At 39.8% G+C, this 26,366-nt stretch overlaps 1 protein-coding gene across 6 annotated transcripts in view; it reads left to right on the top strand.

The window, feature by feature from the left end:
* LIN54 (lin-54 DREAM MuvB core complex component) overlaps positions 1 to 26,366 on the top strand; it is an 88,942-nt gene that overhangs the window by 14,696 nt on the left and 47,880 nt on the right. For 3 of the 6 annotated variants that reach the window (XM_054486296.2, XM_054486297.2, XM_063663831.1), the window contains exons 2-3: positions 13,388 to 14,103; positions 19,273 to 19,396. In XM_054486296.2, the coding sequence (XP_054342271.1) occupies positions 13,420 to 14,103; positions 19,273 to 19,396 (808 nt within the window). In that variant the 5' untranslated portion in view covers positions 13,388 to 13,419. The remainder of the gene's footprint in view (positions 1 to 13,387; positions 14,104 to 19,272; positions 19,397 to 26,366) is intronic. The other 3 variants (XM_054486300.2, XM_054486301.2, XM_063663832.1) reach the window with 2 other exon arrangements.

Raw genomic sequence — 26,366 nt, 5'->3', positions numbered from 1 at the left:
TGTAAAAGCATAGAGTATTTGTCATTTTGTGTATATATATTTATATATATATATTTGTATATATATATTTGTATACATATATTTGTATATATATATTTGTGTATACAAATATATATATGTTTTTTTTTTTTTTGGTGAGATGGAGTTTCACTCTTCTTGCCCAGGCTGGAGTGCAGTGGCGCAATCTTGGTTCACTGCAACCTCTGCCTCCTGAGTTCAAGTGATTCTCCTGCCTCAGCCTCTCGAGTAGCTGGGATTATAGGAGCGCACCACCATGCCCGGCTAATTTTTTTGTATTTTTGCAGAGACAGGGTTCACCGTGTTGGCCAGGCTGGTCTCAAATTCCTGACCTCAGGTGATCTGCCTTCCTTGGCCTCTCAAAGTGCTGGGATTACAGTATTTTTTGTTTTGTATTGAATTCACTTCTTTTTCATTGTCGCCATCCTAAATCATATCCAGCATTTATCTGTATCTTGAACTAATTACTACAATAGCCTTCCAACTGGTCTCCCTGCCTCCAAAATCCTCGGATGAGGTTAATCCTCCCAAAATATAACCGTGATCATGTTAGTCATCTATTTATTTCTAGGCTCTTTGAGGGCAAAGTCTTTGATTAATTTCCCATAATCCCCTCCTCAAAGTTAGGAAGCAAGAAGTATTTTATTAATTAAATGACTGATAAAAAGTATAAGCTGGTTAAAAACTAATAGAACCTTGTAGATTTAAAGATGGAATGTAATTGCAGAGGATATTGGTTAAAAGCTAAATTTGAGTATTAAAAACTTATTTGAAAGGAGTTTCTCAGCTTGTTAGTGTACCTTATGACGATATGGGTTTATTTTATTTAAAGTGTTGTGAAGTCCCAGAGCATTATATAAACCTATCCTACTCAAATTGACAAAAGTTATTTTCAAAGTCCAATGTAAATAATTCTAGAGTTTAGGTGACACTCCTTCTCTATGATTACTTTATTCGTTGTTCAGATTTATACACAGTAAATATTATTTGCCAGCTCTGTTATAGGCACAGGGGATGGGGGTTCAGTAGTGATGAAGACAAATATGTTCCTGTCTTTGTGTGGCTTTGCATTCTAAAGAAGTTGAGGAGGGACAATAAAAGTATAAACAAATAAATAAGATACTTCTGATTGTGATAGATGCTGTGATGGAAATGCCAGGGTAATGGGATAGAGTACCTGGGCCAGTGGAGATGAGGATGGCGGTCCTATTTTAGATACTTTTTTTTTTCCCTAACATATTAAGACAAATGTAAAAATCAGACTTTTCTAAATGGGTGACTGTTTAACTCTCACCAAACTTAAACCGTTTAACCATTCAACTGTGTTGGGGGAAAGCTCATTTTATTGGCTTCTAGAACATACTTTTCCGTTAGAACTTTTATTTTATGAACTAAAAATATTGGAAGAGGCTGGGTGTGGTGGCTCAAGCCTGTAATTCCAGCACTTTGGGAGGCTGAGATGGGTGGATCATGAGGTCAAGAGTTCGAGACCAGCCTGGCCAACATGGTGAAACCCCATCTCTACTAAAAATACAAAAATTAGCCAGGCATGGTGGCACATGCTTGTAGTCCCAGATACTTGGGAGGCTGAGACAGGAGAATCTCTTCAACCTGGGAGGCAGAGGTTGCAGTGAGCTGAGATCATACCACTGCATTCCAGCCTGGGCGACAGAGTGAGACTCCGTCTCAAAAAAAAATAAAAATAAAAATAAATAAATATTGGAAGCATAGGGGAATGCATTGTATGTTCTGGATTCTTTCTCTACTGTACCTTCACAGGTAACCCCTTCTACAGGTGAGGTGAACTAAAGCTTCTCAGCTCTTTTAGCCTATGAAGAGCCTCTCTTTTCTTGGAGTGGCCTTCAACATAGTGATGATGAGGTTGCATGTGCTAGTACATGGCTTCCATTCCTAAGAGATAAAATAGCATGATGGATCATGTAACTGTGTGGACAAACCTTTTCCTGCCATGCCCAGTCCTTTTGAAACTTTCTTTCTTTTTTTTTTGAGATGGAGTTTTGCTCATGATTTCGGCTCACCGCAACCTCCGCCTCCCGGGTTCAAGCGATTCTCCTGCCTCAGCCTCCCGAGTAGCTGGGATTACAGGCATGCGCCACAACACCCAGCTAATTTTGTATTTTTAGTAGAGACGGGGTTTCTCCATGTTGGTCAGGCTGGTCTCAAACTCCTGACCTCAGGTGATCCACCCACCTTGGCCTCCCAAAGTGCTGGGATTACAGGTGTGAGCCACCGTGCCTGGCCCTAAAACTTTTTTTTAGCATAGGCCACCATGCCCTGCATGTGACCCTCATTGAAACAAATAGGGAGGCCAGGAGCAGAGGCTGACGCCTGTAATCCCAGCACTTTGGGAGACTGAGGCGGGTGGGTGGATCATGAGGTCAGGACATCTAGACCAGCCTGGCTAACATGGTGAAACCCTGTCTTTACTAAAAATACAAAAAATTAGCCGGGTGTGGTGGCACGCACCTGTAGTCCCAGCTACTTGGGAGGCAGAGGCAGGAGAATTGCTTGAACCCTGGAGGCAGAGGTTGCAATGAGCTGAGATTGCGCCACTACACTCCAGCCTGGGTGACAGAGCGAGACTAGTCTCAAAAAAAAAAAAAAAAAGAGATAAGGATGTGTAATCATAAGACAGTCATCTGTATTCTGTTCTGTGGTTTATGAGCTGTCCTGGCTCTGGAATAGTCTCTGTCTATTACATAGACTCTGGCCAAACCAATCAGACCTTTTTTTTAAAAAAAAAAATTAAATTTAAATTAAATTAATTTTTTTCCCCCCAGAGACAGGATCTTACCCAGTCGCCCAGGCCGGAGTGCAGTGGCACTATCATACCTCACTGCAGCTTCAAACTTCTGAGATTACACTTTCCTCCTGTCTCAGCCTCCCGAGTAGCTAGGACTTTAGACATGCCCCACCACGCCTGGCTAATTTTTAAAAATTATTTTTTTTTGTAGAGAAGAAGGTCTTACCATGTTGTGCCCAGGCTGGTCTCCAACTCCTGGACTTAAGCAGTCCTCTTGCCTCGGCCTCCCAGAGTGTTGGGATTACAGGTGTGAGCCACTGAACCTGGCCCGGACCTTTTCTTGTTAGAAGTTTGGACTTTGCTCCTAGTTCAAAGGGAGAGTCCCACTCCTATAATTCTCAGTCTCTTTTAACAGGACAGTAAAAATGTATGTTCTTCTGACAACAGAACTTCAAAATATATGAAGCAAAAGTGTGCAGAAGGGGAGACATAGACAAATCCACCACATTTGGGGATTTTAACACCCTAAAAATTTATTAAGGATATCAAAGATCTGAATAACTCTATCAACCAGCTTTTGCTAACTGATAGAAATAGAATACTACCCTCAGCAACTATTTAAAAAAATGTTCTTGGCTGGGCAAGGTGGCTCATGCCTGTAATCCCAGCACTTCGGGAGGAAGGAGGGCGGATTGCCTAAGGTCAGGAGTTCGAGACCAGTCTGGCCAACATGGTGAAACCCTGTCTCTACTAAAAATACAAAAAAATTAACTGGGCCTGGTGCCATGCACCTGTAATCCCAGCTACTTGGGAGGCTGAGGCAGGGTAATTGCTTGAACCGGGGAGGTGGAGGTTGCAGTGAGCCCAGATTGCGCCACTGCACTCCAGCTTGGGTGACAGAGTGAGACTCTGTCTCAAAAAAAAAAATTCTTTTAAAATGCACAAGGATTCACCAAGAGAGACTGTATACTGAGTCAAAAAATAAGTCTAATTTCAAATGATGAGAATGTTACAGAGTATTATGTTCTCTGACAATACTATAATTAAATTAGTAATCAATAATAATAGCATAGCTAGAAAATCTCCAAGTGCTTGGGAATTAAATGGCACACTTCTTTATTATCCATGTGTCAGGTGAAATCACAAGCAATATTAGAAAACATTTGAAGTGAATGATAATAAAAACGTATTGAAATTAATGGAATACATCTAAAGAGCTTTGGGGAAAAGTTTTCATATTAAAGGCTTACTGTAAAAAAGAAGAAAGTTTTAAAATCAATCAATCATTTAAACCAGGAGTTGACAGACTTTTTGTGTAAAGGTCCAGGTAGCAAATATTGGAGGCTTTGTAAGTCATGTAAGTCTGTCATATTCCCCCTCGCCCCAACCATTTAAAAATGTAAAGATCAGGCCAGGCGCAGTGGCTCATGCTTGTAATCCCAGCACTTTGGGATGCTGAGGCAGGTGGATCAGTTGAGATCAGAAGTTCAAGACCAGCCTGACCAACATGGTGCAACCCCATCTCTACTAAAAATACAAAAGTAGCCGGCATGGTGGCAGGCGCCTCTAATCCCAGCTGCTTGGGAGGCTGAGGCAGGAGAGTCGCTTGAACCCAGGAAGCAGAGGTTGAAGTGAGCCAAGATCACACCACTGCACTCCAGCCTGGGTGACAGAGTGAGGCTCTGTCTCAAAAACAAACAAACAAACAAACAACCATTTTTAGGTAGGAAGCAATATATAAAGACCATGGGCATCATTTAGTAGTTTGGTGAACCCTGATCTGTGCTTCCATCTTAAGATTCTAGCCGGGCGCGGTGGCTCACCCCTGTAATCCCAGCACTTTGGGAGGCCGAGGCAGTCGGATCACCTGAGGTCTGGAGTTTGAGACCAGCTTGACCAACATGGAGAAACCCCGTCTCTACTAAAAATACAAAAAATTAGCCAGGCGTGGTGGCGCATGCCTATAATCCCACTACTTGGGAGGCTGAGGCAGGAGAATCACTTGAACCCAGGTGGCGGAGGTTGCGGTGAGCCAAGATTGCACCATTGCACTTCAGCCTGGGCAACAAGAGTGAAACTCCATCTCAAAAAAAAAAAAAAGATTCTAGAAAAAGAAGAACAAATCAAACAGAAGCAAAGAGGTAAAGATAATAGTTAATTTAAATAAAAAATGGGCCAGGCACAGTGGTGCATGCTGAGAGGCCAAGCTGGGCAGATCACTTGAGCTCAGGAGTTAGAGACCAGCCTAGGCAACGTGGTGAAACCTCATTTCTTTTTTTTTTTCTGAGACGGAGTCTCGCTTTGTCACCCAGGCTGGAGTGCAGTGGCGTGATCTCAGCTCACTGCAAGCTCCGCCTCCTGGGTTCACGCCATTCTCCTGCCTCAGCCTCCTGAGTAGCTGGGACTACAGGCACCCGCTACCATGCCTGGCTAATTTTTTGTATTTTTAGTAGAGACGGGGTTTCACCGTGTTAACCAGGATGGTCTCGATCTCCTGACCTTGTGATCCACCTGCCTCGGCCTCCCAAAGTGCTGGGATTACAGGCGTGAGCCACCGCACCCAGCCGGTGACACCTCATTTCTACAAAACAAAAGCCAGGCATTGTGGTGCATGCCTCTAGTCCCAGCTGCTTGCGGGGCTGAGGCAGGAGGATTGCTTGAGCCTGGGAATTCGACGCTTCAGTGAGCCGTGTTCACGCCACTGTGTCGTGGTTTGCTTGCTACAGCCTCCAAGTCAAGGGAGTGTGAGCTAGGACTACAAGCAGGCCCTACCACACCCAGCTAATTTTTATCTTTATTTTGTTGAGGTGGGGTCTTGATATGTTGTCCAGACTGGTCTCAAACCCGTGGCCACAAGTGAGCCATCTTGACCTCTCAAAGTTCTGAGATTATGGGTGTGAGCCACCATGCCTGGTCCAAAAATGGTTCTTTGTAAAGGTCAATAAAATGGATAATCTCTAGCTAATCAAGAATAAAAGGAGAGAAGACAGTTTACCACTACGAGGAATGAAGAGAGGACATTTCTACAGATCCTGCAGATATTAAAAGAATATTACATGTAACTTTGTGCTACTACATTTGGCAGCTTAGAGGAAATAGACAAATTCCTTCAAAGACACAAACTATCAAATATCCCAGGTTACTCGGGAAGAAAGATAATCTGAATAGCCCTACATCTGCTAAAGGAAATGAATTTATAGTTAAAAACCTTCCCACAAGGAAGCTTTATATCTAGATGGCTTTACTGGTGAATTTTAGCAAATATTTAAGGAGTAAATAGAGACAATTCTGTGCAAACTTTTCCTGAAAAATAAGAACACACTCCAATTCATTTTATTAGGCTAGCATTATCTCTAGGCAGACACTATAAAATGAAAAGAAAACTACAGATCAATATCCCTCATTAACATAACAAAAATGTTTAACAAAATATTAGCAAAATGTAACTTAGCAATATATACAAATTATAAGACGTGATCAACTGGGGTTCATATCAGGAATGCAAAATTAATTTAATCAAAAATTAATATAATTCACAGATTAAAAAAAGAAAAGCCATACGATTTTCTCAGTAGTTGCAGAAAAAGCATATGATAGAATTAAACGTCCTTTTATGATTTTTTAAAAAACCTCATCAAATTGGGAAAGAAGTAAACTTTCTCAACCTAGTAAAGAAAATCTATGGAAACCTATAACTAACAGATAAGATTAGGAACAGGGCAAGTATGTCTGCTGTCACCCCTTTTAGTCAACATTTTCCTGGAGGTCCTAGCAAGTGTAGTAAGGGAAAAGAAATATAAAACATGCAGATTGGAAAAGAGGAAATACAGATATTACAGACAACATGGACTGTATTTGTAGAAAATCTTAAGGCATCTATACTGAAAAGCTATCAGAATTAATAAGTGAGTTTAGCTAGGTTGTAGGATACATGGACAATATACAAAAATCAGTTTTATTTGTACATACTCGTAAACAATTGGAAAATGGAAAAAAGTGCCATTTATAACAGCATCAAAAAACATGAAATACTTAAGGATAAATTTAACAAAATATGTATAAGACCTATATACTTAAAGTGCACAACATTGCTAACATAAATAAGATACAGTTATTTGGGAGACAATTTTCCATGGGTCTTTTTTTTTTTTTCCTTAAGAGACAGGCTGTCACTGTGTTGCCCAGGTTGGAGTACAGTGGTGCTCTGCAGCCTTGAACTTCTGGCCTCAAGCGATCCTCCCATCCCATCCTCCTGAATAGCTGGGACTACAGGTGCACGCCATTGCACCTGGCTTCTCCATGGGTCCTTGTATTTCTGTACCTCTTACCAGTGAGGCAGTGACAGCCCTTTTGTTTTAAATGATCTTTTCAAGGGTATCTGTATAGCAAACAGCCTAGGATGATACAGCATCTCCCTCTGTAGCAAAGGGCAGATTTGCTTATTGTCCAGTATAATAAAGATAATATCTCCCTCTGGGCAAAGAGCAGGTTTGCTTTGGCCCGTTATAAAAGATTTGGGTTCCCTGGCTGGGCGCGGTGGCTCACGCCTGTAATCCCAGCACTTTGGGAGGCCGAGGCGGGCAGATCACGAGGTCAGGAGATCGAGACCATCCTGGCTAACATGGTGAAACCCTGTCTCTACTAAAAATACAAAAAATTAGCTGGGCATGGTGGCGGGCGCCCGTAGTCCCAGCTACTCAGGAGGCTGAGGCAGAAGAATGGCATGAACCTGGGAGGCGGAGCTTGCAATGAGCCGAGATCACGCCACTGTACTCCAGCCTGGGCGACCAAGTGAGACTCCGTCTCAAAAAAAAAAAAAAAAAAAAAAAATTTGTGTTTCCTAAGCTCAGGGTTCCTAAGTTATGATACAAACCTACTGCGTGTGTGGCATCTACCTGGACCCCCCTGTGTCTTCCCTGCAGGATTTGGGGGATATGGGGGAACTGATACACACATGATGCTCATGTTCCTTGCTGTACTGTGGGTCAAAAGTCCTTTTGTCTCTGACACATGACTACTGTGTCTTCTGCCGGTATCCATGGAAGATTACTAGGCTACTTTATTAGCTTTCAAAGAGAGTTGAAAGTCTCAGACCCTCACAGTTCTTGATAGTTTTGGCCATGAGGATGGGGTGCTGACAGGCATGGCATTCTGAAGGAGGAAGGATGAGGGCCTCTTGGGCTAGGTTAGGAGATATGAAAATTCTCTCTGGCATCTGTTAGTGAATGGTCTCACCCAGGTGGTGGGCAAGGGCAGTGGGGATGGGGAGAATGAAAGTCCTCCACTGTTCTACCTGTTAATGAATAATTTAGAGGTGTAGTTGAGAGGTAGGATTGAAACATACCACCTGAATGGTGCTTTGGTTGTTGTACACTCAACTTCATGGCCCACTCGCTGAAAGGCAGTGTGGCTATAGCTGCTGAGTTAAGGAGCCCTCAAAGCAGAACATATGGTGTCCACAATAAGGATATAGAGCTTTAGGTGGATTCAAAACCTTAGAAGTTTGGTTGAGCTGCAGGGGTTAATGCTTGAAAATGAAAGTAAATGCAAGCTTTGCTTACTGCTGTAGAGCCACAGTCTCCCTCTGTGGCCTGACCTCTCCCTCCTTCTACTCTTTAATTTCAGGTGCTTTAAAGAGAAAGATTAATAGGGGTTGGGCTGATGTCTGTGTGTCCTTATGGGGACCAAAGGCTGTACCCCTATGTCTAAATATGCTGGAAGAACTTCAGGGAGAGGAAGGAGTCAAACTTTTATGGTTCTGTTGGATATAGGAACTAAGTCATCATTCGTTGGGGGTAGTATCCAGATTCAACTCTTGGGGTTTGGGGAAGAAAGCTAGTGTGACATTGTGAGTGGAGCCCTTTGTTGTATATTGTTGTTGTGATTGTCATTGCTGATATATATTTGACGTTGATACTTTTACCTGCTTGTGCTGTGAATTCCCATAAGTGCCAGAGGGGATTCTTTGATCAGGAAGAGCCACATAAAGAAGTGCTAGTACTTTGGGGTCCCAAAACCCTAGTGAGTCCTTTAAGATGTTATAAGTGACTGGTAGCTTTGCAGTATATGTAATGAATTCATCCAATTCAATAAGACTGTAAACCTGGTATTGTTTTTTTTTTTTCTTGAGACAGAGTCTAGCTCTGTTGCCGGGACTACAGGCACCCACCACCACGCCTGGCTAATTGTATTTTTAATAGAGACGGGGTTTCACCATGTTAGCCAGGATGGTCTTGATCTCCTGACCTTGTGGTCTGCCCGCTTTGGCCTCCCAAAGTGCTGGGATTACAGGCATAAGACACCGCGCCTGGCCAAACCCAGTATTTTTAAAAGAAAAAAAATGACAGAGACTTTAACAGGAACTTGTCAAAGGAAGATATACAGACAGACAATATGCACATAAAAAGAGGCTAGAGTCATTAATCATCTGGGAATTGCAAATTAAAAACACAATGAGATATCACTTCACATATGCTAGAATGGCTGGAGTTATAAAGACCAACAAAAGACTGACAATACCAATTGTTGGTGAGGCTGTGGAGCAGCTGGAACTCTCATATATTGCTGGAGGGTGTATAAAATGGTACAGCTAAGTTGGGAAATAGTTTAGCAGTTTCATGCAAAATTAAAAATAAACTTACCGTGTGATTCACCTAGAAGGAATTGCCAGATCTCCTTCTAGATATTTACTCAAAAGAAATGAAAAACGTATTTTCTGAAAAAACTTGAACCTAAATATTTATAGCAGTTTATAGCAGAATTATTCATCATAGTTCCAAACTGGAAACAGTCCAAATGTCCGTTAACAGATGAATGCGTATACAAATTGTGGTCAATTTGTACAATGGAATATTACTCAGCAGTAAAAAGGAATAGAACTACTAATAAGTGAAATGATAAAGATAAATCTCAAAAGCATGCTGAGAGAAAAAACTCATACCATATGATTGCTTTATGTCATAAGTACATAATATATTCAATTTAAATGAAGTTCTGGAATGAGCAAAAAGACAAACTAATCTTTAGTGATAAAACAGACCCACTTCTCAAAAGAAACATTTATGTGGCCAAAAAACATGAAAAAAAGCTCAACATCATTGATCATCAGAGAAATGCAAATCAAAACCACAATGAGATACCATCTCATGCCAGTCAGAATGGCGATTATTAAAAAGTCAGGAAACAATAGATGCTGGCAAGGCTGTGGAGAAATAGGAATGCTTTTACACTGTTCATGAGAATGTAAATTAGTTCAACCATTGTGGAAGACAGTATGGTGATTCCTCAAGGATCTAGAACCAGAAATACCATTTGACCCAGCAGTCCCATTACTGGGTATGTACCCAAAGGAATATAAATCATTATACTATAAAGACACATGCACACATATGTTTATTGCAGCACTATTTACAATAGCAAAGACATGGAACCAACCCAAATGCCCATCAGTGATAGACTGGATAAATAAAATTTGGCACTTACACACCATGGAATACTATGCAGCCATAAAAAGGAATGAGATCATGTCCTCTGCAGGGACATGGATGAAACTGGAAGCCATCATTCTCAGCAAACTAACACAGGAACAGAAAACCAAACACTGCATGTTCTCACTCATAAGTGGGAGTTGAAGAATGAGAACACATGGACACAGAGAGGGGAACAACACACTTATGTTCTGGTGGGGGGTTGCGGTCAAGGGGAGGGAACTTAGAGGCTGGGTCAACAGGTGTAGCAAACCACCATGGCACATGTATACCTGTGTAACAAACCTGCATGTTCTGCACATGTATCCCGTTTTTTTTTGTTTTTTTGTTTTTTCTTAGAAAAGTAGACTTATTTTTTCCCTGTTTTAAAACACCAATGGCAAAATTTAAGGGAATATAATTTTGGGATTAAGATTATTAACTGTGGCATCTTTTTAAAAAAATTTTTGAGACAAAGTCTCACTGTTGCCCAGGCTGGAGTGCAGTGGCACGATCTTGGCTTACTGCAACCTCTGCCTCCCGGCTTCAAGCGATTATTGTGCTTCAGCCTCCTGAGTAGCTGGAATTACAAGCACCCACCACCATGCCTGGCTAATTTTTGTATTTTTAGTAGAGATGGGGTTTTGCCATGTTGGCCAGGCTGGTCTCGAACACCTGACCTCAGGTGATCTGCCCACCTCGGCCTCCCAAAGTGCTGGGATTACAGGCAAGAGCCAGTGTGCTCAGCCAAGATTATTAACTGTGGCATCTTAAAAACCTGAGCTGGAGTCCTGGCTCTACCATTTAGTAGCTATGTGACCTTAGGCAAATTAACCTTTCTAAATGGCCTCATCTATAAAACAGGGATAATGATGATTCCCATTTCTGAGTTGTTGTGAGGATAAATTAAATTACGTCATCAGTGTTGTATAGTAAGCACTCAATAATGATGGTTTATTTTGGCAGTAGTAGTATTTGCCAATGCTAATAGTCATAATTTGCTACTTGTGTGTTAATTTTGGATGGGTGTTCTATCTGTTTTTTGTGTTTTTTTTGTTTTGAGATGGAGTCTTGCTCTGTCGCCAGGCTGGAGTGCAGTGGTACGATCTTGGCTCACTGCAACCTCTTCCTCCCAGGTTCAAGTGATTCTTCTGCCTCAGCCTCCTGAGTAGCTGGGACTATAGGTGCACGCCACCATGCCCAGTTAATTTTTGTATTTTTAGTTGAGACGGGGATTCACCATGTTGGCCAGGATGGTCTCTATCTCTTGACCTCATGATCTGCCTACCTCGGCCTCCCAAAGTGCTGAGATTACAGGCATGAGCCACCACGCCTAGCTGGGGTGGTGTATTTTTATATTTAAGAAAAGGGGGCCGGGCATGGTGGCTCACACCTATAATCCCAGCACTTTGGGAGGCCAGCGTGGGCAGATCACCTGAGGTTGGGAGTTTGAGACCAGCCTGACCAACATGGAGAAACCTCGTCTGTACTAAAAATACAAAAAATTAGCTGGGCGTGGTGGCACATGCCTGTAATACCAGCTACTTGGGAGGCTGAGGCAGGAGAATCGCTTGAACCTGGGAGGTGGAGGTTGTGGTGAGCCGAGATTGCACCACTGCACTCTAGCCTGGGTAACAAGAGCGAGACTCCGTCTCAGAAACAAAAAGGAAGAGAAGAAAGTTGCTGATTAGGTTCCTATGGATCTTTGATGTTCTCTGGGCAAATAACTCACTGCTATTTAGTCTGTCATAAACATGATGTGCTGTCTTTTATACATGAAGATAATAAAATTGATTCCTTTATTGGAAGTTCTACAGACCTTTGGCTAAAAGTACCACAGCTCAAAGTTTTTCATAATCTGCTTTATGATTATTACTTTTTTTTCTTCATGGGGATTGGCTGTACATCTCTTAAATGGTTCTTTTTGACACTTTAAATGGCTGAGGATGGCCAGTCACGGTGGCTCACGCCTGTAATCCCAGCACTTTGGGAGGCCGAGGCAGGTGGATCACCCGAGGTTAGGAGTTCGAGACCAGCCTGGCCAACATGGCAAAACCCTGTCTCTACTAAAAATACAAAAATTAGCCTGGCATGGTGGCAGGCGCCTGTAATTCCTGCTACTCAGGAGGCTGAGGCAGGAGAACCCGGGAAGCGGAGGTTGCAGTGAGCCGAGATTGTGCCACTGCACTTCAGCCTTGGCAACAGAGCAAGACTCCGTCTCAATAAATAAATAAATAAATACACTGTACTTCAGCCTTGGCAACAGAGCGAGACTCCATCTCAATAAATAAATAAGTAATTAAGTAATTATCAAACCCAAGGAGGGTTTGATAATTACTTATTATTAGTTTTAATTACTTATTTATAATAAGTAATTTTAATTTATAAGTAATTTTAATCATTTATAATTAATTATTAATCACTTAGTTAATTTTGATTAAGTAATTGGTAATTAATTACTTAATTACCAAATAATTAAGTAATTATCAAACCCAAGGAGGGTTTGATAATCTTCTTTCCAAATAAAAATTTCCCTGGTATGAAGCTAGTTGGTCAAAGTTGGACCACAAATGCTATTTGATCTGCAATTGCTGAGATGTATTACTCTAGCAACCCCTTTAACATTAATTTGGGTATTTAATGGATTTTTAAAATGGGATAGTACTCTCATATTAGGACCTAGCTCATTGGAGATTTGAATGTATTTTACAATATGTTAATATTTAAATCTTTATTTCCTTGTGTGAATCAGCAGTTTTCAAGTCTGTCAATGAGAGGAAAAACATCTGGGTAGAAATAAGATGAGATACATCAAAAATTACAAATTTCATTAGAGGGCATTGGAAAGGAGTTTCCTGTGATTATGTGACTTAGTGTTGCCTGAGTGCAAGATACTTATGGATTGAGACGAGAGTAAGAATGTTTGCTTCTAGTTTTGTGTTCCATACTACTTATATTATAGATTCTTGCAGGTTGAGGATGTGTTAACATGATTTAACCCAGATAAGCTTCAGGAATATTCTTCATTCAATTATATATCAATTTAAAAATTGTCATTTTTATATTTGCATTTTTTTGAATTTTTTTCTTACATCTTTTGAAACCTAGTAACTTGTTCATTTTTCAACTTTTATTACAGTGCCTGATCAACTTTCTAGCGGGAGAACGATCATGGAGGTGGTGCCAGCTGAGGTGAATAGTTTGCTTCCAGAGGAAATAATGGACACTGGTATAACTTTAGTGGATGATGATAGTATTGAGGCTGTTATTGTTTCATCCCCAATTCCCATGGAGACAGAACTGGAAGAAATTGTCAACATAAATTCTACTGGTGACTCTACAGCCACGCCCATTTCCACGGAACCAATCACAGTGTACAGTAACCACACTAACCAAGTTGCAGTGAATACCACAATTACTAAAGCAGATTCTAATACCACAGTGAAACCAGCTTTTCCAAGTGGCCTTCAAAAACTTGGTGCTCAGACTCCTGTGACTATATCAGCCAATCAGATTATTTTAAACAAAGTATCACAGACATCTGATCTTAAACTTGGCAATCAGACCCTTAAACCAGATGGACAGAAGTTAATTTTAACAACTTTGGGCAAGTCTGGTTCACCAATTGTTTTAGCACTACCCCATAGCCAACTACCCCAGGCTCAGAAAGTTACAACTCAGGCCCAGTCAGGAGATGCTAAGTTACCACCGCAGCAAATTAAAGTAGTTACCATTGGAGGGAGGCCAGAGGTGAAACCTGTCATTGGTGTCTCAGCATTGACCCCAGGAAATCAACTGATTAATACTACAACTCAGCCCTCTGTGTTACAGACCCAACAGTTAAAAACAGTACAGGTAAAAGAAAAAAGGGGGCTTACTAATTAAAATGCATGTTAAAAAAATTTAACTGATTCATAGTTGTGTTTATAGGGTTACTAAATACATAGTTGTTACTGATTCTTTTGAATGTTGTTTTACGTAATTGTGTGTGTGTGTTTTTAAGTTTGATATGTCTAATGCTTATGAAAATTTTTACCAGATAACTTAGAAAGCAAACTTAATTTTGGTTAAATTCCAAATTAGTATATTTATAGCCTTTTACTAATTTTAAAATGCATTTTATTCTTAGTGGTAGTTTGATTACAAGGATGTTTTGCTGGTATAAAGATGCCAGACTTGCTGCTGGGCTATCAAAAAAATCATTCAGACAACGTTTTTTTTTTTCAGTTAACAGGTGGCCAAAGGCTAGGAGAACTTTGTTGCTCTGAGAAACCCTCAGAGCCAGTAATAGTGCATGTCAGCCAGTGCGTGCCTTTTATTTGGAGTTCACTGTTCATTGCCATCATTCATGTTTGTGCTGTGGAAAAGACAGTGACATGTGATGGAAGATAACATACAGGCTTTAGAGTTGTACCAACTGGGTTTGAGTTGCCTCTACGTTATCCTACCAGTTATGGAAAACTTTTGTAGGTTACTTATCTTCTCTGAGTTTTTTACTTTATCTTAAGAATACTTTTTGATCATGATGAAATGTATAGTATAATTCTCAAAATACTGAGGATGTTTCATAATGGTACTTATTATTAGTATGAACAGGACCCTAAGAAAGAAGGTTACTGGAATATATATTAAGTGATTTCCAGTTTATCATGCCCAAATAGGCTTTCTTAGGCCACCACTACTCTTAGAAATGCAGTGATCGGCGGGGTGTGGTGGCTCAAGCCTGTAATCTTACCCAGCACTTTGGTGGGCTGAGGTGAGCGGATCACCTGAGGTCAGGAGTTTGAGACTAGCCTGCCCAACATGGTGAAACCCCATCTCTACTAAAAACACAAAAAATTAGCCGGGCATGGTGGCGAGTGCCTATAATCCCAGCTACTCGGGAGGCTGAGACAGGAGAATCGGTTGAACCCGGGAGGCAGAGGTTGCAGTGAGCCGAGATCGCGCCATTGCACTCCAGCCTGGGCGACAAGAGCGAAACTCCATCTCAAAAACAAACAAACAAACAAACAAACAAAAAACAAGAAACGCAGTGATATACTTATGACCAGGAAACAAAAATGGATTCTCTGTTTGAAAGAGTTGCCTTTGAGGAAAAAGGAGAATGCATAGGAATAATAGGAAATGTATAAGAAGGAAGTAGGAAGGTTTTGGGAGACTACACTCAGCTGATATTAGAAGTAATGTTTTGGTTACTGTGTTGACAGTAGAATTAGAAACCACTTTTCATGGGCTTTGCATTTAAGAACTTTGTAGAATTTCTTAAATCTTATAATTTGCCTGTGTTCCCTTTGCCATTATTAAACATTTAGGGCTCTTTCTTGTTCATTATTACTTCTCACTTATCTATGACTTCCTTTTACTTCTTATTTTTGCGAAGAATCTCTTGGATGAGATATCTTATCACCATCAAGCATCTTGTCCTCAGTTTTGAAGCTTTTTTTTATTGGTTTACCAAAGTTTATTTGGCTTTGGCAATATGGATCATAATTATGTTCAAAAGAAACTGATGCCAGGTGTGGTGGCTCACACCTGTAAGCCCAACATTTTTGGAGGCCAAGGTGGGCAGATTCTGTGAGGCCCGGAGTTCGAGACCAGTCTGGGCAACATAGTGAAACCCTGTTTCTACCAAAAATACAAAAAATTAGCCCAGCATGGTGGCGCACACCTGTGGTCCCAGGTACTCAGGAGGCTGAGGTGAGAGGGTCGCTTGAGCCGGGGAGGTCTAGGCTGCTGTGAGCTGTGGTCACACCACTGCACCTCAGCCTGGGCTACAGGAAGACCCTGTCTCAAAAAAATAAAAATAAAAAAGGAAAAGATAACGTAAATTAGAATGTCATTTTTTTCATTTATGAGAGCAAGGTATATGTGACATTTCAATGACCAGTGTTGCTTGTATCTATTATTTCTCTACTTTAGCTCCCTAAGTACTGACAATAAAAAAAAGACTGAGATCTAATTCTTATAACTTGTTTTATTGTTACTTTTCTGTTTTGTTTTGTTTTGTTTTTGAGACAGGTCATGCTGTCACCCAGTCTGGAGTGCAGTGGTGTAATCTTGGCTCACTGCAGCCTTGACCTCCCAGGCTCAAATGCTCCTCCCACCTCAGCCTCCCAAGTAGCTGGGACTACAGATGCAAACCACCACACCTGGCCAATTTTTGTATTTTTTTGTAGAGATGGGGCTTTGCCATGTAGCCCAGGCTGGTCTCAAACTCTGGACACAAGCAATCCACCTGCCTTGGCCTCTCAAAAGTGCTGGGATTACAAGCATAAGCCACTGCACCTGGGCTATTGTTAGTTTTCTAAAGCTTGATTCTATTTAATAAAAAAGAATTCTATTAAAAAAGCACAATAAAAACAAAAGAATTAGATTTATAATTTTTTTTACTTGTACAATCCATTATTTTTAGGCAACTTAAGTCTTTCCAACTCAGAAGTAACCTCAAAGCTCTGAAGCACAAAAGACAAATTAAAAACTATGCATCTATATTTTTCCTTTTTTGACACCAGAATATTTGGTTTAGTATTACAAAGAGTATATGATTTTCTGGTTTTTTTCCCCCTAGGTAGTTGTCAGTGTTAAGTTTAATTAGTATTGAGACTGTTAGGGTATAGATAGCAGGCAACGGTGGAAGATGGAGGCCATCTTGAAAAATAAAGAAAAGAGGTGACCTTTGAAGCCAGAGGCAGTAACAGAGGTATAATTATATGTAATAACAGATATATAAACATTTCCCATGTTTCCTGTGCATAGTATATAAGAGTAGTACATAACTAGCAGTCTGGGACAGTATAACTCCTTACCAGCTCCTGAATCTATCCAACACAGTGCCAAAAATTACTTGTATATATTATTTGATGACATATTTTACTACCTTATTTGTAAGCTTTTTTTCATGTTTATCTTAAGCTACTGATTCTATAAACTTGTTAAAGTGATCTTTGATGCTTTGTTTTACTTAATAATTTTGTTCCAGGATACTTTAGAATTCATAGTGCAAAAAAATCATAGTTCCTTAATGGAACCAAAAGTTATTATTTTCAGCACCACCAAAGAAACATAACCACAAGGGCAAAATGAGATTATTTGAATAATTATTGTGCTTCTGGTTGTACTGTTTATATTTTTTTCCTTACTGATAAGTATTCATATACTCATGATTGTGAAAAATCAGTTTTAAATGGGGAAATACTTTAAGCCCATAATTGTTATAGCTAAGGTTATTTATTGCTAATATGGCTTTCTAAGAATATCAATACTTCTACCTCTAGAGATTGTTAATATTATAGATACAATAGATACAATTTTGACTGACTTTAGGGTTTTAAGTCTGTAAACATACTTGAGAAATTTGTATTTCTCTAAATTTCATTAGCTTTCTAGAATATAATTATGGATTTATTTGAGTATGTTATAGTTTTGCAAGTTGGCTGTTTTTAAATACAATAATGAGTATGTTTTTTTTAAGTGATTTGTATTTTATATACAGTTGGTTTTTGTCAGTAATGTGCTCTGAGTATAAAAAAGTAATATATTGTAGGTATAAGATGTGTTATTTAGTTTAATTTATAATTTGAGCACAAAGAGCTAATATTTGTCTAGTTCTGTGATCTATTATAGCTTCTGGTGTATTTCTGTTATTCACGTTGGTCATATTTTTTCATTTGAGTCACTATTTCCTATAATAAATGGTACTTTTACGGTCTCAATTTTCATTGCCAAAAGATATAATTAATATTTAATGTTCTTCATACTCTAAAATTCTTTGATTTTTATCCCAGGTAAATTTCTTCTTTTAACTTTTAGAAGAAGCTGTGTCTTTGTATATGGTGATAATTGCAATATAAAAAATTGGTAACTCTACACTCCTTGACTTGTGGAGAATTATAATTCAGGTCAACAGTATGCCAATATGTAACTCCAAATTGGAGATGAATTAAATATAGATTCTCTCTTCAAGGAATTTAAAATACAGTAAACAGTTGCTGTAGCCCCAGAGTTTGAGGCTGCAGTGAACTATGATTGCACCACTGCACTCCGGTCTGGGTGACGAGATGAGACACCATTTTTTTTTTTTTTTTTTGAGACAGAGTCTCACTCACTCTGTCACCCAGGCTGGAGTGCAGTGGTGCAATCTCGCCTCCCTGCAACCTCTGCTCCCGGGTTCAAGCAATTCTCCTGCCTCAGCCTCCCGAGTAGCTAAGATTATAGGCGTGCACCACCACACCCTGCTTATTTTTGTATTTTTGTAGAGATAGGGTTTCACTATGTTGGCCAGGCTGGTCTTGAACTCCTGACCTCAAGTGATCTGCCTGCCTCAGCCTCCCAGAGTGCTGGGATTACAGGCGTGAGCCACTGCGCCTGGCCAGGACCCCATCTTTAAAAGAAGAAAAGTGTAGTACATAATAGTTTGGTAAATAATATTTCAGAGCTGTTGCCCTTATAATAGTTTCTGTTCTACCAAATTTTTCTCTTTTGTACCCTAGGGCTTTAACTTATTTAGTTCTCCCTTAATCTACTCCTGATATTTAGATCTAAAGTTGAAAATCTAGCCATAAGCCTACCTTTAATGTGTATTTATTTATATTTTGCATCCAAGGGCCAATGTAATTGTGTATATAGGTGGCTTTGTCATTCTCACTATGCTTTCTTTACTTACTCTATCTTTTTATTGTTGAGTAATTTGTTATTTTGAACAAGAATATTACTGTGCCACAGTTTTATTTTTTCATTAAGCATTATTATTAATTTTGTTTTCATCGTATGCATATCTCCAAGACATGAAAATAAGGAATTGTAATAAAATGCAAAGGTATTATTATATATGGGATCAAGGATATAATCATATTAATATTTTGATGAATGTCTGCATTTTAAATGTTCTTAACATTAATACATAGATATATTCTGTTAAGTGAGCCGTTTTTACATGTACTACTTTGTATGAATCTTTGGTATAATTTTGATTTAATAGGCATTTTATAGAAACAGATGGTCTTCATAGTTATTTATATGTTTCAGATTGCTAAGAAGCCTCGAACGCCAACCTCTGGTCCAGTAATCACGAAGCTGATCTTTGCAAAACCAATTAATAGTAAAGCAGTTACAGGACAGACAACTCAAGTTTCACCACCAGTCATTGCAGGTTATATTTCTTTATAGTTTATTAAGCTAAATATTTATCTTCCTTTTGGATTTAAAAAGGCTGTTCTGCCAACTTAAAATGTTTTAGTGTAACAAATATAGCTTATTATTATAAACCAGACTAGTTAATAAGAAATGTTTGCTTCAAGCAAAATGCCTCATCTGAAAATCAGTTCATTACTTTAGTCTCCTTTAGTTTTTGGTAGAAATTTACCATGATACCAGCAAAGTCTCAAACTCCAATAATAGTAGCTAATATTTATATAGTGTTCACTGTATAAGAATGGTGCCTGGCACCATTCTTAGCCCTTTACATATAGTGACTGTATCATTCCCCAGCAATCCTGTGAGGTAGGTACTAATAACATTCCCATTTTGCCAGTGTGGAAGTGGAGGCACTCAGCTAGTAAATGGCTGAGCTGGAATTTGAACCCAGGCAATTTGTTTCTGGAGCACATATGCTAACTTTAATAAATTTAAATTAATATTCACAAGAGTATAGTATTTCATGGTTTCTGTTTGAATTTTTGGTTTCAGTATTTTAATATACTCTATATGGAGTTCTCTGTAAACAGAAAATTGTCACAATAATAGTAATTACTTAAGTGATAACAGAATTTTAGCTGAATTACTTTTACTAGAACGCTCCTTAGTGTGGCCCAGTTCTCTTTTATACTTTAAAATTTGTCATCACCAATCACTATATCACCTCAGAAATCTTGACTTCAAGTGTTCGTTCTCTTTATTCTTTTAGTTTACTTGCCTTTCTACTCCCAGTCCAGCAATTGACTTTGAAATTTCTGGTCCATTGATTCTTCCACTTTCTCAATAATCATTCCTTTCCTGTCCTCAAATTCTTCCCTCCTCAAGATGAAGTCCATGACCCATCCTATTGCTCTCTTGTAAACACCATTGATTCTCTTTTTCCAGTCTCTTTCTCTAATGGCTTGGCTAAGTCCAACCCTCCTATTCTTCGTTTGGCTAGCAGCTCAAGTTTTTTAGAGAAAAGCACACAGCCGTAGTGATTGGTCTTTAATCCAGAGCCATACTAAATGAGTCTTTCACTAGTTATAGGATCATTTCTAATTTCTACTGTGCTAAAGGCTTATATGAAAGCACCTCTGGATGGTAAACTTTTGACTAGAGACTTTCAAATCCTAATTACCCATCCCCAGACTGTGTATTCTTGATGAGGGTACTCAAATATTAACTGATCATTCCTAGCATGTATATTAAAACCATCTGTCTTTAATACATTTACAACATAGTGGTAGGCAACTCGGAAATCAGTGGCAGTGACTTGTCATTTTCCTGAGGCTTTGATCTGTATGTAGGCTTGATTTGTATTTGTATGTAGAGAGGCTTCTCATTTTAGCTAATGAGAAGAGATGGAAAAATTTAATGTGAAAGCAGTGTTAGGTGAGTGACTATTCTCTTTCTCTTGGTGCTCGGTAGAGATTTGTGACAGTATAGGAAGCTGATGTCTTGAGAGATGTCATGGGAGGCAGGTGTGGCCCCAAAGAAAATACTGGAAAGGGTTTGGGTTTGGAGCTGATTTAGGAAGCGGGCTGCAGTTGGCTATAAGTAAGCAAGGCTTGGAAGTATTGATGAAAAAGAAAACACCAGTCCCCTTGGAGATTTTGTATAGGTAGAGGGGCTTAACCAGGAGTGTTTTAATGGGATGTTCTTTACTGTTTTGAGTCTCTGAAGAGACTCTGAGAGAGTCCCTGAAAAGTTTTAGTTAATAGGAAGGAGAAGGTATGGGTTGTATGGTAAACAATTGTGGTGTTTGCGGAAGTGTCTGAATGAATTTTTGGTTACTGTCAAGAGTTCACCATGACTATCATAGACTTTTGTAAATGTCATTGCTTGGTCTTTGGGTTGTTTATGTGTTGCAGACTGATTGTAACTTTATTTTTTAATTGCACATGGACTTAATAGCCCTACCAGAATACATAGAGATATACTTCTGTTAAATTTTACTAGCATTGTTGGCATTAAGTTCAGTTTGGAGGGATAATTTCTACTTTTAACTAGTTCCTTATAACCTTTAAAAATTCATATATGCTAAATTTTAAACCACCAAAGTGCCTTTCTGTTGAATTGTATCACAAGGAGATTCCATCATCTTTATGTTTACATTGCAGCTAAGACTGCAGTCTTTTTCCGTGCAGCTAGGCACCCAGGCTGGAGTGCAATGGTGCTATCTTGGCTCACTGCAACCTCCGCCTGCCGGGTTCAAGTGATTCTCCTGCCTCAGCCTCCCGAGTAGCTGGGATTACAGGCGCCCACCACCACAACCAGCTAATTTTTGTATTTTTAGTAGAGACGGGGTTTCACCATGTTGGCCAGGCTGGTCTCGAACTCCTGACCTTGTGATCCACCCATCTTGGCCTCCCAAAGTGCTGGGACTACAGGCATGAGCCACTGCGCCCTGCCAGCTAATGCTCTTTCAAAGTAGCTTGAGTTTTTTTGTTTGTTTCTTTTTGATGATTTTTGGGCTTCTCATTGAAGATGACTATCTTTTTCTATGTTTCAGTCAAGATGATTTTATATTTGTGTATAAGTGATTTTTCTAAAATGCAAATCTGAACTTGTCATACCCTTGCTTAAAATTTTCTTGGCCTGGTTCATTTCTTCACCTGGACCCATCAGGATTAAGTTCAAATGCCAGTGCTTTCTTAGCATTAAAGGCATTTATGATCTAATACATGGCTTTTTATTTTCACCTTCAAAATAGTAGCTCCAAACCTACTGATTTAACTTATTGTAAGAGATCACCAAATGGATCGAAACTAAGTTGTAGGACTAAGGGTCTTGGCAAGGTTCCTTTTACTGGAATGCCTTTCTTTGCTCTTCCTCGCGGCTGACTCATCCATTTTATCTCTTACATTACCCATCTTGGAAGTTTTTGAGTTCTAGGTTTAGTCAGATACTCTTTCTCTGATCATTTCCTATTTATTTCCATAAAACTTGGTTATACTTACCAAGTACTTATCTTAAACTTCTGTTAAATTTCACACTGGCTTTGAGTTATCCATTGGTCATACTGTATTATAAATCTTGGTTTTCTTGTCTGTCTCCCCATAACCCTTATGATTTTTCATGATGGTAGTTTTTTTGTTTTTTTGTTCATCTAGCTCTCTCTCTTTTTTTTTGTTTAGACGGAGTTTTCGCTCTTTTTGCCCAGGCTGGAGTGCAGTGGCGCGATCTCGGCTCACTGCAACATCTGCCTCCCGGGTTCAAGCGATTCTCCTGTCTCAGCCTCCTGAATAGCTGGGATTACAGATGCCCACCACTATGCCCGGCTAATTTTTTGTATTTTTAGTGGAGATGGGGTTTCACCATGTTGGCCAGGCTGGTCTCAAACTCCTGACCTCAGGTAATCCGCCCACCTCGGCCTCCCAAAGTGCTAGGATTACAGGCATGAGCCACCGTGCCTGGCCTCATCATGTAGTTCTTTTAAAAAACTTATTTTTAAAAAATTGTGGTAAGGTATACATAACATAAAATTTGCCATCTTAACTTTTTTTTTTTTTTGAGATGCAGTTTCACTCTGTCACCCAGGCTGGAGTGCAGTGGCGTGATCTCAACTCACTAAGTGATTCTCCTGCCTCAGCTTCCCAAGGAGCTGAGACTACAGGCACACTCCACCACATCCGGCAAATTTTTGTATTTTTAGTAGAGAAGGGGTTTCACCATTTTGGCCAGGCTGGTCTTGAACTTATGACCTCAAGTGATCCACCCGCCTCAGCCTTCCAAAGTGCTGGGATCACACATGTGAGCCACTGCACCCAGCCTCATCTTAACTGTTTTAAGTTAACTGTTTTAAGTATAGTTCATTGGCATTAAGTACATTCACATTGTTATACAACCATCACCACCATCCCATCTCTAAAACTTTTTCTTTCTGCAAAACTGAAATCTTGTACCCATTAAACAAAAACTCCTTATTCTTCCTTCCCCAATCCAGCATCTGGCAGCCACCATCCCACTTTTGTATCTATGGTTTTGTTTTGTTTTTTTTTTTTTTTTGAGACAGTCTGTCACTCTGTCACTCAGGCTGGAGTGCAGTGGTGTGATCTCGGCTCACTGCAACCTCTGCCTCCTGGGTTCAAGTGATCCTCCTGCCTCAACCTCCCAAATAGCTGGGATTTAAGATGGAGTCTCAGTCTGTCACCCAGGTTGGAATGCAGTGCGATTGTGGCTCACTGCAACCTCTGCCTCCTGGGTTCAAGTGATTCTCTTGCTTCAGCCTCCCAAGTAGCTGGGATTACAGGTGTGTGCCATCACGCCCGGCTAATTTTTGTATTTTTAGTAGAGATGGTGTTTCACCATGTTGGCCAGGCTGGTCTCGGACTCCTGACCTCAGGTGATCTGCCCACCTCGGCCTCCCAAAGTGCTGGGATTACAAGTGTGAGCCACCATGCCCAGCCATTGCCCTTTTTTTTGATTGGCTTATTTCACTTAGCATAATGTCCTTAAGGTGTATTTGTGTTGTAGTATATATCAGAATTTTCTTTTTAAGGCAGAATTATGTTCCATTGTATTTATGTATGTACAGTATTGATGGTTCTTTTATCTTGTTTCTCTCACTCTTTCTCTTTCTCCTCTGTCCCCACCTTCCCAGAACCTAGCACAATTTTTGGCACCTTTTTTTTGTTTGTTTGTTTGTTTTTCTGAGACGGAGTCTTGCTCTGTCACCCAGGCTGGAGTGCAGTGGTGCGATCTCTGCTCACTGCAAGCTCCGCCTCCTGGGTTCACGCCATCCTCTTGCCTCAGCCTCCCAAGTAGCTGGGACTACAGGTGCCTGCCACCACGCCCAGCTAATTTTTTGTATTCTTAGTAGAGATGGGGTTTCACCGTGTTAGCCAGGATGGTCCCAATCTCCTGACCTCGTGATCCACCCTCCTTGTCCTCCCGAAGTGCTGGGATTACAGGCGTGAGCCACTGCGCCCCGCCCCTACTTTTGGCACTTTGATGTAGTTCTGTGAATGCATATTGTTGCATGAATATGTATATCATGGAGGCACTATAGTGATACAGTAGGAGCTATTGGGAAACTTGGGTTTTCAGTCATGGGTCTTCTGTTGATTTTCTCTGTGATCTTGGGTAAATAAATTATTTTGTTCATCTTAGTTTACTAAAATGTAGATACCAGCCACCTGACAAGACTTGAGGTGGTTACATGAGATAATAGAGGTTCTCATTATCACAGCTCTCAAGGTAGAAGGTTGCTTCATGGGAGCAAGCTTCATCACAATGTAAAATTCATCTCTTAAAGAATTTGGCCTTACTCAAATATTCTAGCTTCCTGCCCCAGCCTATCCGATATGTGGCTTTATGGAGTGTGTCTCTTTTGATTCTTGGAGAATACCCGACAACAGAAATTGATTTCAAGGTCAAATTATATAACACATGCTTGCTTGAATGAGTGGAACTAAGGATAAATAGGGATTTGGAGGTTAGATTAGATAATCAGAAATGCTACCAGGATGAAAACCAAGCAGACCCTCAAAAAGAATAACTTGAATTTCAAAGGATATCAAGGTTCTTGGGAAAATTGATGAAATCTAGAAATATTTTGGTAGAAATGACCTGTTTTATGAGTATGTTGTGCCCATTTATCAACATAATTTATCATTTTGCTGTCGTCCAAGTTTTCAGAAGCAATCTTTCTCCCCAAAACTCAACAGCTTATTTTTTTCTTTATTCATCCTAAGAGTTAGTATAGTTGCAATTATAAACTGAATTTTTAAAAAATATAGGCCATAAAAAGATAGTAAAAGTTTTATTACTTTTAGTTTTGTAATTTATAATGAAACTTTTGTTCCTGTTTTAAGTGAATTAACATTAAGTTGCCTTTTTCTGATATCAGTTATCCTCAGGAATTGAAGATTTTCTGTAAGAATTTTTTTTTTTTTTTTAGAGGGATTCTTGCTCTTGTTGCCCAGGCTGGAGTGCAATGGCGCAATCTCAGCTCACCGCAACCTCTGCCTCCCGAGTAGCTGGGATTACAGACGCACGCCACCACGCCCAGCTAATTTTTGTAGTTTTAGTAGAGACGGGGTTTCACCATGTTGGCCAGGCTGGTCTCGAATTCCTGACCTCGTGATTCACCTGCCTCGGCCTCCCAAAGTGCTGGGATTACAGGTGTGAGCCACTGTGTCCGGCTCTATATGAATATTATCTGAAAGATATGTAATTCCTAACAAATATGAAATTATAGCAGTGGCTATAAATAATGAACATTTTATGAAACTGTGTCTTTACTGGTAATTTCTTTTCTTAACAGAATGGTTGTTGGGGCTTCACACTTATCCCACAGGTATTAGCTTTGGAAACCAGAATAGATAAACATGTTACTTTAGGCAGGCTCAATACTTTAGCGCGGCTCTCTAAACATGTTTGGTGTAGATTCGTTTGGTTTATTTAGAATTGACTTTATGTAGTTATGATGTATTCAGGTTTTTAAAAAACCTGGCAGAATGTCATTAAAATTAATCTATGTACTACAAAGAAATTTTGAAAATTGTATTAAAAATACTTTAAAAATTCATAGATGGGGATAAAACTTGATTCACTTCTTAAAAAAGAAACTGTGCCAGCCTGGACAACATGACAAAACTCCATGTCTAAAAAAAATAAAAAAATAAAAATAGCTGAGCATGGTGGCACGTACCTGTGGTCCCAGCTACTCAGGAGGCTGAGATGGGAGGATCATTTGAGCCCAGAAGTTTGAGGCTGCAGTGAGCTATGATCACGCCACTGCACTCTAGCCTGGGTGACTGAGGGAGACCCCTGTCTCAAAAAAAAAAAAAAAAAGGCATACTTTGGCATTGTTATCAGGAAAAATGGCCCAGAAGCTGCTAAGCATTAGTTCTTTATTTTTCTCTAAAGTGAAAGTCCCTTCTTTCTCTCTTTCCCTTTCTCCTCACTGTCATGCTCTCTCCTTCATCTCTAGCTGGATC

The sequence above is a fragment of the Pongo pygmaeus genome, chromosome 3 (genome assembly GCF_028885625.2).
Source record: "Pongo pygmaeus isolate AG05252 chromosome 3, NHGRI_mPonPyg2-v2.0_pri, whole genome shotgun sequence".
Taxonomy (NCBI): Eukaryota; Metazoa; Chordata; class Mammalia; order Primates; family Hominidae; genus Pongo; species Pongo pygmaeus.
The sequence above is the reverse complement of the archived record's forward strand: the minus strand, read 5'-3'. Positions and strand labels throughout refer to the sequence as shown.